We start from the raw sequence: 16,238 nt of genomic DNA on the forward strand, positions 1-16,238 counted from the left end.
AGAATGTGCTGGTATTAAATGAATACATTTTCTATGCAGAGTGCAGCCCTGGCATCTTTGAAAAAATATGGCGTTGGTACTTGTGGACCTAGAGGATTTTATGGCACTTTTGGTATGTATTAGTTTCATCGTATATCACAAATGCAGTTTCACATTTAAACAAGTTAACGTGTACTAGCAGGAAATGTAAACTTTCACAAAACACTACAGGCCATGCTTACAAAGCCGCGCTAAGGGTACGCTATAGATTTTGGCGCGCACTAATGATTAGCATGCGCTAAACACTGAGTTGCCATTAGAACCATATGGGCGACTCTAGCATATAGTGCGTTCTAAAAATGCTAGCACACCTTAGTAAACAGACAGGCATATTTTCAAAGCACTTAGCCATCCAAAGTTCCATAGAAACATATGGAACTTTGGAAGGCTAAGTGCTTTGAAAATGAGCCCCAGAGCCTTACAAGTCATAAATCAGAAATAAAGACATTTTTGTAGAATTGAATCGCTTGTTTACTCTTTCCAAAAATACAAGGACCAGGGGGGCACGCAATGAAGCTACAAAGTAGTAAAAACAAATCAGAGAAAATGTTTCTTCACTCATCATGTAATTAAACTCTGGAATTTGTTGCCAGATAATGTGGTAAAAGCAGTTAGCTTACTGGGTTTAAAAAAAGGTTTGGATAACTTCCTAAAAGAAAAAAGAGCCCATATGCCATTATTAAGAAGGATTTGGGGGAAATCCACTGCTTATTTCTAGGACTTTAAAATAATGCTGACGCCATTTTTTCTGGCTCTGTGTCTGCACGTTGCTGGTATATGCAAGTTCCCTTGACAAAGCGAGGCACCGCGAAACAGGTTCCTGTCGGGACAAAGCATTCACCGGCTGTTTAATGGAATGCTGACAAGTGAGATCTAAGCAATGCAGGAAGGCTGAATCCACAGCATGAGCTACAGATTATAAAGCAGCAGGGGGTTTTTCAGCCAGATAAGTCTAAACATTGATCCTGCTTAACAAGTATAAACATTGTTTCTGCACGGGTTTAAGCTCTGTATATAAGCTACAAACAATAGTGCATAAAAATTTAAAAAAATGATATGAACTAAAGAAGAATCTTTTGTTATATAAGCACAGTTGGAATATGGATTAATTTACTGTAGAACTCTGATTTTGAGGTGGTTGGGGGTAGTGGATGATTATAACTGAGTCACTAAAGCTGAGGCTTTAAGGAAGCACAAAAAAGAAGTGCCTGTGTGACAGTATGAGACATCCCCTCATTAAAACATAAATAAGTGTGAGCTGCTCCACTGACAGTTTGTTGTGTATATTTCTAGGATAAGCAGCATAATCATCTATTGACCTGTATTGCAAAAAAAAAAAAAAGGGAATAAAGGGATCAACCAGTTGACCCAAACATCAGCTTAATAATGATATTTTATGACGCTCCATTTTAATTCATTGCCCTTAAAATTTCTGATTTGTACTATTTTTGAACTTGTAAATAAAATTGTTCAAATGAGTGTGTGCTTCTTGTTTTTGGTTATTGGTGTTTTTACTTTTTTTTTTGGGGGGGGGGGGTTCTCTTAAAATTCATGGGATAAGAAGTAGGGGTTTGTTTTTTAATGCTCCCTGTGGAAGCCCTAAGTAGGCAAAATCATCTTGGATAGAGCAATGTATTATAATGTTTGTGACTAGAACTATTACCCTATCTAAAGATCTCTGCAGTTCTTTATGGAGTCGAGTATTAAAAATGATTTTTTTTTTAGTAAAGGGAAATCAGGATAGTAATCGGAGATTCAAGGTGAAACTATGATTAAGACACTTCTCTTATTTTAGGTTATTTAAACAGGTTTATTTGTAACTTCAAAGATAGTACAAATAAGGAATTTTAAGGGTGATGATAACAAAATTGAGCGACATAAAATTGTTGTTAAGATGACATTTAGGTTGCTTGGTTGAGCCCTTTATTCATTTTTTTCTCTCTTTTTTTTTCAGTACAGGCCAAAAATGATTTATAATTTTTTGGATTGCATATAATGTAGTAATTCAAGAAAATGGAGTAGATTTTTTTGTTTGTTTCATGGTTAAAGATACGATGGGGTATGTTTATTGAGCAGCATTAAACAGCACTGGTTTTACCACACGTTAAACATTAGCACAAGTCTACGCTAATTAGTGATGCATGTGGTCAGTTCAGTAAAAATCCAATGATAGAAGTTTAACGCAAGTAGGATAACAGCAGCCATTAATGACAGCTAACACAGGGGTCATGTCTGTGTGCTAGCTGTCATAACGTCAAGATGATGACTGTTTTCCTTGGCTGTGCTCACCTCATCCTCTGGTGGCTGCCATAGACTGTCTTGCTGTCTCCCTATACATTCCAGAATTTCATTCAAGTCCGGTCCAGATATTCTAGCCCTCCAGACTTGGTTGGAAGTTTGGCAGCTAACCTCACCCTTAGCTGCCTTGAGATTCCTGCAGCTGAGCCTCATCTGCTGATTGCCTTTATTAGGCACCTGGCCCTTTCAGCAGGGCCTTTGCATTGCCAAGGGTCTCGAGGTAACCGGTGTGCAGTTGCACTCTGACCTTGTTCTGTTCTATGCTTATTTCTTGGTGCCTGTGTGTACTTTAGACTTGTCCTGTTCTGTGTTTAGATCTTGGTGCCTGTGTGTACTTTAGCCTTTGTGTTCTCTGTTTGTCTGCTAGGTTCTGCTTTCAGTCTACATACAAGCTTTATTGCTTGTATGTATGTCTTTTTTAGTGGCTGCTTGGCAGCTTTCAGTCATTGCCCTAGTTCTTGTCTGTGTAACCTAGCTTTGTGTCCTGTCTAGTCTGTCTTGTTTGGTTCCCTGTTCACCTTAGGCTTCTGCCCTACCCTGGTTAGTCAAGCTTTTCTTAAAGTCCATTACCCTGTATAGTATCCGTTCTTCCTCTGTTTGTGGCTGGTTGTCTTCAGCTTCAGTTCCCCTCTTGCTTGCTTTCAGTTTCCTTCCAGCCAAGCCTGTTTGGAAATCCTGATTCCTACCCTGAACCCTGTTGTGGCCAAGCTTGTTTAAGAATCTTTTCTAGTGTGAGTTTCTTGGTGTTCCAGCCTGCTTGCTCCAGTACCAGCTTTCCTCTAAGTCCTGCCGGCTGCCTGCACCCAGGGGCTCAACCCCTGGGGAACGGCAGTCAAGTGTAGGTGAAGCCTAGTTCCAGCCCAGTGTGTTCCAGTCCGTGTGTTCCGGCTTGCTTATCTGCGTCTGCAGTCCCTGCCTTGCTGGTGTGCTAGCCCAGTGCTGGTTGGGAGGGTTTGCCTGCCGCTGCCACTCCTCGGCAGTGGTCCAAGGGCTCACAAACCCAGTGTTTCTGTGAGAAGCCTAACATAACTGCTTATAGCACCTGCTGCAGGTACAGCCACCTCAGGAGGCAGTAGGTACTGTAGAGCTATCAGCAATCCCATAGCACTGCTGCTTTTTAGTTGTTCCTCCTGTCTGCTCCCACCTATTTCCTCCCTCAAATCTGCCCCCTGACAAACATAAGCACTTTTCCCAGTCCCCCTGCCAAACATATAAAAGCCCTCCTAATTTTTCCCCCAAAAAACTGACATAAGAAACCTTTCCATTTTTCCCCTCAACTGACATCAGCACCCCTCCCGATCTCTACCCAATTCTACTCCCAATCCCCAGAACTTACCCAGGGGCCATCCATGGTGGGCTGGTGGGGCCCGAGCAGGAGTGGTCCCCCTCTGTTCCTGCTGATCTGGCTCTGGGTTTAAATGGCAGCTGCTGCCCCTGTGGGTTGGGGAAAGGTTGGGTAGGGATCAGATGGGGAGACCTTTATTTTTGCAGTGGGATCGAGTAGATGGTCTTGATCAGGGGAGGGGGAGAGTCTGCCTATGTGTGTGTGTGTGGGGGGGGTCAAGAGGGTTTATTGTGTTAGGCGTGATGGGGAGGGTTAATCATGTTAGGTTGGGGGAGAGCAATAGCTAGAAGCACTGCTCTGATCAGGAAGTATCAACTTTGTGATACTACATTATATGCAGTGCCTGATATTGTAAGTTGTCTTGCACTACATGTAACACGGTGCCTGTGAAGCTTGACTGCTCTGTGCAGTAAGTGCAGGGCACGCCCCTTGCATTTACTGCACCTTAACTGCAGAAGCCGAGGTGTAGTAAGTGCAAAAATGTACTGCAATTTAGTAAACATACCCATATGAACTTAATCACCTATTATTTATTGATTAAACAAAGTCTGTTTACCCCCCCCAAAAAAGTGTTCATGATAAGATTTGAAAGTACATACATAATATATTAACCACTTTGTTGCACAAAAAGGTGGTATATCTAATTCCTTATACTTTATCCCTTATCAGCAATCATGATACAATATTTATTAGCATTCACAGTATTATTGATATTTAACCAGAAGAGGGCAGTCAATGGTTTTATAATCTGTGGTGTTTCTCTTTTGCTGGTGATGTACTGGAATAATCAGTAATGCGCAATACACAATACTTAGGGATTCTGATGACGTTCTAAATCTTTAGCAGCCACATGTGGTTTAGTAATAAGAAACTGAAGCGTGAACCTCCAGCCTCTGCTGTGTTCCAGCAGCCTAAACCTTTTTGCCACTTTGGTGTGTTTGAACCATCCCAAGCTAAGAAGAGAATGGACATGTTTGCGAATTTTTGCAAGATGCTGTGTTCTGTTCTAGAAATCGGAAACTGTTTGTGGTTGCTGGCAAGTTTTGCTCTGTGTCTAGTGTTTGACCAGCACCACATTTTTTAATACAGATGTATTTCTGAAGCAGTTGGATCAAACTCCCACCACAAGTTCTTGTCACTTTACAACCAAATCCACATGAAAACAGCACGTTAAAACTGTGATGAAGGTTTTCGGAAAACACAACTTAAGTTTTGTTGGCTATTTCCATAATTTTTTGTTCCCTTTTCAACCTCCATAATCCAACAATATAACAAAAAAAAAACAATAAATAAAACATGGAGCATTTTTTCAATTTAATACAGAATGTTCAATGGTTTCTAGCTTTAGTGATTAGAATATGCTGTCTGGAAATATAGTCATAAAAGCTAGCTGGATATATTAGGTCCTAACATGCAGCAGTTGCTCAATCTTAAGAGCAAAATTATATCCTCTGCTCGTTTATTTTCAAGCTACAAGTCCCCTTCAGGGTTTTAGTTTTCAAAACAGTAGACTTCTTCTCATTTAAGGGCATTATTATGTCTGGTACAAATTAACATACTAGTTATTTACGTAGAAACATAGAAAAACCATATGACCAATCCAGTCTGCCCATCTATTCTCCTTATCTCTCCCTTAAGAATCCAATGTACTTTTCCCAAGCTCTCTTGAATTCAGATACTGTTTTTTTGTCTCCACCACTTCCACTGGGAGGCTGTTCCATGAATTCACCACCCTTCTATGAAGTATTTCCTCAAGTTACTTGTGAGTCTATCCCCTGTCACCTTCATCTTATGCCCCCTCGTTCCAATGCTTCCTGTCCATTGAAAAAGACTCTTCTCCTGTGCACTTATGCCGCATAGGTATTTAAATGTCTCCTATCATATCTCCCCTCTCCTGCCTTTCTTCCAAAGTATACATATTGAAATCTTTAAGTCCATCCCCATACGCTTTATGACAAAGACCACAGACCATTTTAGTAGCTGCCCTCTGGACAGACTCAGTCCTTATTATTTATTTGGATTTTGCTCATACCTTTTTCAGTAGTAGCTGGCAGGGGAGATTGGTCCATGATCCAGAAGGTGGAGCTCCCAGGGTGAGGCTCGGCCATTGCACTCAGGCTGTGCTGACCCCTGTAGTTTCCCCACATGCGGGAAACTTGACTGAGTAAACCATCCTGTTTATCTTGTTGAAGGTGAGGTCTCCAGAATTGTACGCAATATTCTAAATGAGGTCTCACCAGAATCTTATACAGGGGCATCATCGCTTCCTTTTTCCAACTGGCCATTCCTCTCCCTGTGCACCCAAGCAGCTTTCACCATCACCTTTTCTACCTGTTTGGCCACCTTAAGCTCATCACATATGATCACACCAAAGTCCCACTCATCTTGTGCACAAAAGTTCTTTAACCCTTAAACTGTACCATTCCCTCGGTTTTTTGCAGTCCAAGTGCATGGGATAGGAAGCAATGTCCTTATATGGATTAGGAATTGGTTTTTGGTCAGAAAACAGAAGATAAGGTTAAATGGCCATTTATCTCAATGGAGGAGGGTGAATAGTGGAGTGCCGCAGGGATCTGTACTGTGACCGGTGCTGTATTTTTAAATGATCTGGAAAACAGAACGACGAGTGAGGTGATTAAATTTGCAGATGACACAAATCTGTTCAAAGTTGGGAAAACACATGCGTTGGGCAGTGCAGGTCTTTTTCTGCCGTCATCTTCTATGTCTATGTTACTATGTATTGTGAAAAATTGCAGAAAGACCTTAGGAAACTGGAAGACTAGGCATTCAAATGACAGATAAAATTTAATGTGGACAAATGCAAAGTGATGCACATTGGGAAGAATAATCCAAATTATAGTTACCTAGTTTTCTAGCATCCCGTTTGTTTTTTTGGCCGCTGCTGCACACTTGGCAGAAGATTACAGCGTATCGTCCACAATGACACCTAAATCTTTTTCTTGAGTATTGAGGGAAGCAGCAGCTTAGGTGACAATGGGAAGGAGGGAGGGAGGGAAGCAACTGTAGTGGCTTGGGTGACGGAGGGAGGGAGCGGGAGGCAGCAGCGGCTTGGTGACAGCGGGAGGGAGGTGGGGAAGTCCCGAATTGGAACTCTCGATATATTCCCCCCCCTCAAATCGAATTTCCACCCAAAACAAATCAATGAATTGATTTGAATCGTGAATTGGATAGCACTACTGATCTCACAGATAAATTGATACAGTTCGTGGACACCATTGCCATTTTAAAATTTGCATGTGAGTGAACTTGAACTGTTGTTGACTCATCTACAGTTAACTATAGAGAGAGTTTGATTGATAACTTCCCCCTTAAATGTTTTAATAAATGTGAACTTCTGTTAAGTCATGTTATTTTACTGTTAACCCCAGTTATTAGTAAACGGGTTTCATTGCATAAAATGGGACCCTGTGCTAAAGTAGCACAAGTAAAGGTTGCATTTTGATTAAAATTTTAATTGCGATTAATGATATATTGTTTTGGGGGGAGGGGTGTCCGGTTTCCCACACACACACACACTGCAGTTCCTTGTGACTCTGTGGAAGTCATTTGGCCTTCCATTGCCCAGTGTCACAAGGAGCTGCAGTAGGGGGGAATAACATACCTTCAATCATGATTACAAATTTTAATCGAAATGCAACCCTAATAAAATTAAAGAATAAAAAGTAATGAAAGATAAGAAATACAAATTGAAAAATTACAAATCTAAAACAGCATGCAATTTAAATAAATGAAATGAAAAAAACAACCTTACAGTTTTCACAGCCTGTTTCAGAAAATCAAGCCTAATAAAATATCATGTCTTAACGTTGTCTATGTTGATAATTACACACTTTATTATAACTTCTCACTATCCAAATAAATATCTTATTTAGGGGCTCTTTTATTAGAGGGCATTAAGCCTTTAACACCCAAGAACAGGCTACCTTGTGGCTGTGTTACTGAATTTTTCAGATCTTTTTTTTGTCAGGGGTGTGGCACAGGCAGAAAATGGGATAGAAGCATTAGCCAGCTATCACATTATACTTAGCACACTCTGGTGTCCTTTTACAAAGGCGTGGTAGCAGTTTTTTTTAGTGCACACTAACGATTAGTGTGCGCTAAACGCTAGAGATGCCCATTGGAGCATATGGTCATCCCTAGCATTTAGCACGTGCTTAATTTTAGCTAAAAACGCTAGCATGCCTTTGTAAAAGGACTCCTCTAACTGGCTAATGCAGCAACACTTAGTGCCTCCTAAATAGTTTATAGACCCTCTTCTGACACTGGCTCACTTGTCATGTTTCTGTCACCTCCCTTCCTCCCTTATCTGCCTAGCTATGTAATCTAAGTTTCCTCTACATTCTAATCCTTTGTCTTGTCCCCCATAAATGAATATATATTCAATATTTGTTACTTTTATATTGTACACTGCTTAGATGTTGTTTTATAGGCAAGATATCAAATAAATTGAACCTTGAGCCTTATTGTTCTGCTTAAGATTTGTTTCATATACCAGTTACAAGCTGATTTATGTAGCTGGCCTTCGTGAGTGTATTAATGAGCAATGTATTTTTTGGAAACCTAAAATGTATTTTTAGAATAAATATTAAAGTAACTGTTTTACATTTGCTGTTCTTTCTTTGATGGTTTTCCTGAAGACACCATGCCTAATCATACCATATTCCACATCACAAGACACATTCCTAATGGTAAACATAATTCATGCCAAATTACACCACATACAGTTATTTCAGATTTGAGGAACAGATTTCCAAACAGTTTTAGGATGTAGAATGTCTGATGTGCAGAGTGTTTACAAGAGCCAGTCCATTTACGATGGGCAGAAAGAATAGAGTAAACGTATTTGCTGGATGAAACTCACATTAATTCCAGACTAGTCAATGAGTTTTAGGGATCAAAATCAGTTTAAAAGATGTACTAACAAATTTCATGGACGAATTAGATGTCAAAATATAAATTGGCATTTAAAGGCAGTGTTTTCCAAACTGGTTTGCCATCAGGCCTTATCTTGAATCGAGACCAGCTTCAAAGCTATGTTCTCAGCTCTTTGTAGGAGCTCCTTTCTTGAACATATATGTTTCTCCTTTCTGGCTACAGCATAAAAGCTATGAGTGGTAGAATTAATGGCAGTAGATAGGATGCCATGAGCCAGGCTCCACTTTATACAACGCACATACACTGCACTCATCTCCTTCCAGCCTTTCCATCCTGTCCCTCATCCCTAGGCTGGCTCACTAAATGTTGGGGGTAGCAGTAGTAGCAGAGCTTTGGTGGCCACCTGTATCACCTCCATTGGCAGTCAAAGTAATTAACTGAATCAACGGAGCTTGTGTCTTTTGCACTTCTGTAAGATTGGCGCTGGAGTCTGGGAGTGGGTAGGGTATCAGGCGAGTTTCCACCAACCAATTCCTCCCCCCCCCCCCCCCCCCCCCCCGTTTTTGTTTTACCGACCTTAGCTTCTTTCTCGTATCGGGTCCCATAAGTCCTGGTAATTTGTTATAAATCGTAGTCAGTGTGTCATTTTGAGAGGCTGAATTAGATTGAAACCTAATTTGGGGATGGACTGTACAGGTCTTTTTCTGCTGTCACCTACTATATTACTATGTAAATTTAGAAGTATAAAGAAGTGGATGGCAACAGGAGCAGATTTAGGATGGAAGGGAGTAGTTAGGAGCTTAGTACTGATTCTCAGCATTAGGGGGAAGTTATGAATGTGGGCTACCTTTTTTAAGATGGGTTAACTCTCCCCCCCAGGCTTATAAATAAGGTTCACAAATCTAACAAATGAATGGCAGGCCTAAATTTATAAGCATAACTTTTAAACTAAATTAAGATGAATTTTCAGCCAGGCTGAAAATAGGGCACAAATTTAAAAGCCCAGATTTTTTTGGAATATTGAGCCCTCTGTTTTGATTTCAAGGCCTGTGCCTGAATTTTGATCATATTACTGAGATGGTGACCGCATACCTCAGATGCTTACATGGTAGCATGTTTGATTCATGTTTTCCTCTGACTGCCTGAAAAAGCGTGTTTTACGTGGTAAAGCTCATTTTATTAGAGGAAGAGAGTTCCATGGATCATGCTACAGCCACAGATCCTGACTTGGCAAAGATTCATGCCTGCAGCCTGGTGTCAAATGACCAAGCAGTATAAAAATAGGGAAATCTTGTATAAAATAGTAATGAGAAACAAAAACAACTGTATTAATTTCAGAATTTTTATTCTGCCTTTTCAGTCCAAATGACATTAAATAGCAGAATGCAAATTGAGAACCCACAGTAACAAGCTTCGCATGTGTGGAAAGAGTGCTGAAGTAACATTAGTCTCGAGAAGAGGACAGAAACATTTAATGACTTTTTGGCTTTCTAGACAGTTGCCACCTACTTACATTCAAAGCAGCTGCTTATATTTGGTAAGCAAAGTAAGGGAGAGCTAAATTAAATGGATTGGAGGAATAATTGTGGATTTATGAAACGTCTTTCATCCAGACAGAATTCTAAAATACCTCACTATTTTAATATTGAAAAATATGCATACAGCCACCACTGGAATGGAAAGTGTGGCTACCTGTTTTGGTGACTAGTTTATATGGTTTCCAAACTGGAAAGTGATTTCCCAGGGCTGGAATTCATGTTGGAGCAGTTGTGAGTGCGGGATCTCTTTAGACAAATGTCCTTCACAAAGGATGTTATAACTCTTGCAAAACATTAAGAGTGTGGTTCATTGATCTGGCATTGGAAATGCCTGAGATGTTAATGCCTCTTGCATGGGATGTTTGGATTTCTCCTGCCTTGCTGCACAGTGTGGCTTGACCATAACTGCATGCACAAATATTGATTATATCAGGCTACCTTTTATAAACAAATTTCATAGGAAGAGAATTTTAATTGAATTATACTCATAATTCTGGGTTTATTGTTTGGGGAAGATCAACATTATATTTTCTGGCATGTGATACAGTCTGAATTAATACAAAATAGGAGAAGTTATTTAAAAAAAAAAAAAAAACAATGTTTTTCAGGAATTGATGTCAGCAGGAAGAAAGGCAGTTTAGTCGGGGAGCCCCAAGGAGACCGCAAATTAAAGCTAGAATAAAGTGTTCTGTTACTAGCTTGGTGCACCCACACCGTAAAATAGAAGCGGAAATAACTTCAGCATGGATGGATAGTATCACAAAAATAAAATGACGAGACGAAAGAACTATCGGGACACAGGGCAGATAAATGTGGCCTCGGCATAGTACGAGCAGTGTGCAGTGGGATATCAAGTGAGCGATTTATTGTTGAAACTAGCCCTATGGACCTGACTATAGCAACGAAGCAGAACACAAAGAAGCTTGTAGAGGAGATGAGGCAAGACTTCTTTTTGGTGAAAGGAGAGGTCAAATATGTTCTGAACATCTTGGTGAAGGAAATCAGAGTGCTGACCCACCACGTTGTGGATATGGAATGAAGGATGGCAGAACAGGAGGAGCTCCACTCGGACCTCCAGAGATTGGTGGACCTGATGAAAAGCTGGCAGCAGGTCTGAAGTGAAAGAACTGAGGGGGAGATGCACAAAACAACATACTTTCTTTTTTATCGGCTCTAGCTGGTTCAGCGTGCTCGGTATTCAACAGGCAATGCAACAAAGGGGCTGCTGACTTTTTTACCCTTTGCGCTGGCAGCCGACAAAAATCACATGCTAAACAATGCTAGTGAGCCGATCAGTATTCAAATGTGCATTCTGAGTGATGCACAGCCATTTACGAGAGTGCACAGAAAGGCCCGCCTACCTTTAGTGGGGGAAATCTTACGAGAGATCTGGAGTACATATTTCAGGCAGTTCTTCATGTAGACACAGCTGTCAGCTGATATTTGGGAAATCAAGTTTCGAAAGTGCTAAACCCCTCCGAGAAAAGCTGCACTGGCTCCCAATCAAAGAACGTATCATCTTCAAAATCTGCACCTTTGTCCACAAAATTATCTACGGCGTAGTCCCAGGATACATGACAGACCTCATAGATCTACCAACCAGAAACAAAAGCGGATCATCACATTCATACCTAAACTTACATTACCCAAACTGTAAAGGACTTAAATACAAAACAACTTACACATCCAGCTTTTCCTACGTAAGTGCACAACTATGGAATGGACTCCCAAAAGCTGTAAAAACAATCCAAGACCATCTAAACTTCAGAAAATCACTAAAAAACCAATCTCTTCAAAAAGGCTTACCCCACCGATCCAACATAACTCCCAACACCCAGCAACACAGCACACCCAATAATCGTAACGGACAATATACAATCTTCCTCCCCTTTCGACCTTCAAGGTGCCTGACACACACCTACCTCTTTCAACAACTATACAACCTATATTTGTTATCTACCGACTGGTGAACGCCTTTACGGTATTATGTAAGCCACATTGAGCCTGCAAATAGGTGGGAAAATGTGGGGTACAAATGTAATAAATAAATAGACAATGGGATAACACGTCTTGGGAGCCAGGATCCTCTTGCCTGTCCTGGGCAGGGCTGCTGGCAGACCTTGCAGAGGGCCACAGCAAACCTTAGCCGTACTTCAGGGTAGGATCAGCCAAACTTCCATGTTTTCCTGACAGTGAAAGGCAGCAGCTTGGGGGACTATGTGCAGCGCATGCATTTCCCGGCCACCCTCAGCTAAGTTCTCTCTGGAAAAATGTTTAAAAATTAAAAATCACCCCTTTCCCTCTGGCCCCAGCTGTGGCGGCTTTGCATCAAAAAAAAGTTTTGAAAAAAAAAGCTACACACAGCTTGAATGCATGTATGAAAGCCGTGGGTAGCACAAGCTGTTCTGAGCATGTGCAGAGCAGCCATGCTTAGCAATTGGCTGTACTGCGCATGAACAACTTACCGATTGACTCCCCCTCCCCCACCACCAAGTTGCTCGTTGTTTTTTGCGATCAGCTCATTTGCATGTGATTCTCTTTGAGAAATGCTTGCTATTTTCAACTCAGTAACATTTACCAAGGATCTCAGCAAAGACAGATGTTTACGGGGACTTTCATGTATCTGCCCCTCAGAGAATGGATCCAAGAGAAACAATATAAGAATTGGAGGGGTCCTGGAGGACCCAGATTATGACCGTATGGAGGTGTACAAAATGATAGTGGTCCCAGAATGGCAGAAGGTTTAAGTGCACTCCCTTGAGTGGATAGAGTGCATCAGAGGCTGGGGCCGAGTTGAGGGGAATTTATCCTGAGACATTATTGTTTTCTACCCTATTTTATCGGTAAGGAGCACTTAATGGCTAAGGCAAGGGACCCTGTAGTGGCAAAATAATAAATAGAGCTAACATCACTCAAAGGACCCTGCTAGGCAGAAAAAAATTGTGTGTGAATATCATACCTGATTAACACTTAACTCTGTTTTGTAGCTGTATCTTAATGTATCCCTAGAGAGAGGGAGAGAGGCTAATCTCTCTTAGGATCAAGATATTAAATGATGCAGGTAGCTTGCATTTTTTTACCCAGTTTTTACTGTTCAAAATATAAATATACAATTTTTCTTGAGCTAAGCGACATGTGAAACTTGTCCTATTCTTCACAGATATTTTTTCAGATTATGAGGAGAGGTTGCTAGTTTTTAATGTGCTCCATTTCTAATAGTGCTCGTTCTCTGTTCTTTGTGGATGAAATTTCCTATTTAATAGACTAGAGTAGCTAGCAGGCTTGTAGAATTTAATTCTGCCTTCAAAATGAATGTGCTAACCACTGTGCCACCAATTTTGTTCATCATCCTGCCAGAAAAGAATGGCAAATTAAGCTATATTTAAAATGTTTTTTGGGACTTTTTCTCCCCCCAGATGTGCATTTGGAGTTGGAAGACCGACTAGCCAAGTTTATGAGGACAGAGGAGGCCATTATCTACTCTTATGGTTTTGCCACCATTGCCAGCGCGATTCCGGCTTACTCAAAGAGAGGAGATATTGTGTTTGTGTAAGTTCTGTTTGCCCTTCCCAGATCCCACCCTAAGATGTTCTTTGCATTTAAAAAGAAAAAAAAAGGGAACCATTCAGCAATCCTCGCCAAGGTTTTCTTGATATTAGATTTAACTTTATTCTGGTTAAACAGCAGCAATATCTATAGCCAAATGGTTGTGTGTTAGGATAGTTTTGTAATGATCAACCACCCATTTCAAGGGAGAGAAGTTTATTGATTTATTTTGTATCTTAATATCTGCTGTGAACAAAACTAGTGAGTATGAGATATTTCAATGCTACTTTTAAATTGGAGTCGCATGCTGAAAGTCTAACTGCGTCAAGCCTGTAGTTTTCCATACAGGGTTTTTTCGTTCTCTTCCTTTGATTGGAGTGTATAACCAGTTCTGATGAATATTTGTAGTTTACATACTAAACCATGACTAACTTTACTGAAAAAGCAACTTAAACAGGAGAGAGCTAATACCTGTACAGGCAATAAATGTGTATGAAGATCCTTTTTCCAATTGGTTCTTCCTAACTCTGCGCACGATGGTAAACGTTTGAAAGGAGTAGCCTAGTAGTTAAAGCAGTGGGATGAGAACCATGGTAAACTAGGATTCAAATCCAGCTTCTTGCACAGGTGGTGCTTGTGACCTTGGCAAGTCACATTATCTCAGTTACTAGCATTAGGATTAGATTTTATTAACCTACATTATTGTTGCTTAATGCATGTTAGTAAACGGGTCCCATTGCAAATAAAGGGATTTGCATTAAATAATACACAATAAATAGCAATTGTCACAGATACAATTAAAGTGAGTTAGTAAACTTAGTCCTTACATTATAAACCCTCTGGGGCAGTGAAGTAAGTACCATACCCTGAAATAACTTCCCAAAAGTCAGCTCAATGCAAGTTAAGTCAATCTAAAATCCAAAATTCTGGTTGGTTAGTAAGGGTGATCTATATGTTTTCAGTGGCCTTCCATCCCCAGGGCTTATTCTGTTAATTCTCCTCCCATTGGCCATTTTTCTTGTTGAAAATATTTCCAACCTAGAAAGGCTCACTAATATGACTTGATGAGAACCTGCTTGCCTTCAGAGAACAGGGGCTGTGCTGTAAATACAGCAGCCTGCCAGTTGTGCACGTCCTTCTACCTCCCATTTGGAGTAGTTTTCTCCTGTCAATGTGTCATGGAACTGAGAGGAATTACAAGGTTCTTGTAGTGCAAGACCTGCCATGTGTGAGGTCTTCATTCCTTTTCCAACAGCTCTGGAAGGATTCATCTGTGTGATGCCAAAAACAGTTATGTGAGCCACTTGTGTGACTGTTAAAACAGCTGTCTTAATGTTACAGGTAAGCAACTTTTACATGTTCTAGTTGTACACAATAACCAGTAAGCAAAGTTTGGGAAGGTGAGTGAGATGGTGTAAGTTAAGGAAATGTCACATTAATATGAGGAGATAAGCCCTCAAGCACAAGGTTACTGCTAACAACAAGAAATTACAAATGTTCCACATTATTATAACTTTATAAAGTCATTCCTTTGAGTATGTGGCCACATTCACATGTAAACGGCTTGTTTTAATACAACGATAGGTGCACACAGGAGCCAAGATGGTGTCTTGGACAGAAACAGTGCAGTGAGCTCCACATTCATGCGTGATCCTGCCGAGGAGGCTATGTGGAGACAGTATGGTGAAGTGCAGGAGAAGGTTTATGCCTAACCATCTGAAGGTGTGTCTTTGGTGCAGCGGACTCTCATGGGCTTTGTTGTCCATTTCCAGCTCCAGGATGTGGAGCTTGATGGAGGGGCTGCTCCTAGCATTGTGGTCATCATGCTAAGCCCTCAGAGTCTTGAGATTCCCCTAGACTTGGAAGTACGGGCTTGCGTGAGTTGTGAAGAGACATGATGGTTGCCAGATTTTCTGCCATCACAAAGCCTGTTGACAGGGCATCTTTGGCAATGCTGGAGTGTTCACTAGGACCACTTAGGAAGCATGATATAATTTAGCATTCTAAAGTGATGGGTTATTTGGGGATGTCATCTGTATTGAAAAGTACGACTGCAGTTGTGGAGAAATAAGTGAAACCCAGTCCTATGGGGAGAATTAGACCCAGGAAAATAACTTTGGGATGCCTTTGGAGACCTAGAGCAGTAGGTTTCCAGTGTCAAGTGGGACCAGAGTCCAAGCTCAGGTGCAGCTCCAGGGCAGTCTTTGGGGAAACAGGAAAGGAAAATGGAAGATCTGTAATCAGATCAAGTGGTTTTAAGGAGAAGTTGGTGACTTACCAGAAATTAGTTGTGAATTGAGTGTCATTTAAAATCTGTGATTGTTATTGACTTTACAAAGTTGCCACTTTTGTCTCAAGTGGATATGGGTAAGAATCTACTCTATGCCACCACTTAACTAGAGTCTCATATATGGACTGTGGAGGAAAGGGAGAAGTGGTTGGGAAGGGATTGTCACCCAATAGCCTTGACCTGTAGAGTTTTCTTGAGGGATCTGGACCTATGCTTTCATCGAAAGCAACCTTGCTAGTAAACTTGGTTGTAAATTCAGATTGTAATTGAGTTCTTCATTGTATTT

The 16,238-nt window shown here is 40.8% G+C and overlaps 1 protein-coding gene and 1 pseudogene across 1 annotated transcript in view; both read left to right on the forward strand.

The window, feature by feature from the left end:
- Positions 1-16,238, forward strand: part of SPTLC1 (serine palmitoyltransferase long chain base subunit 1) — a 143,746-nt gene that overhangs the window by 35,207 nt on the left and 92,301 nt on the right. Inside the window, exons 5-6 of the mRNA XM_030193599.1 lie at positions 40-112; positions 13,533-13,665. Of these exons, the coding sequence (XP_030049459.1) occupies positions 40-112; positions 13,533-13,665 (206 nt within the window). The remainder of the gene's footprint in view (positions 1-39; positions 113-13,532; positions 13,666-16,238) is intronic.
- LOC115463824 lies at positions 5,734-5,845 on the forward strand (annotated as a pseudogene).

Source organism: Microcaecilia unicolor, chromosome 2 (assembly GCF_901765095.1).
Source record: "Microcaecilia unicolor chromosome 2, aMicUni1.1, whole genome shotgun sequence".
Taxonomy (NCBI): Eukaryota; Metazoa; Chordata; class Amphibia; order Gymnophiona; family Siphonopidae; genus Microcaecilia; species Microcaecilia unicolor.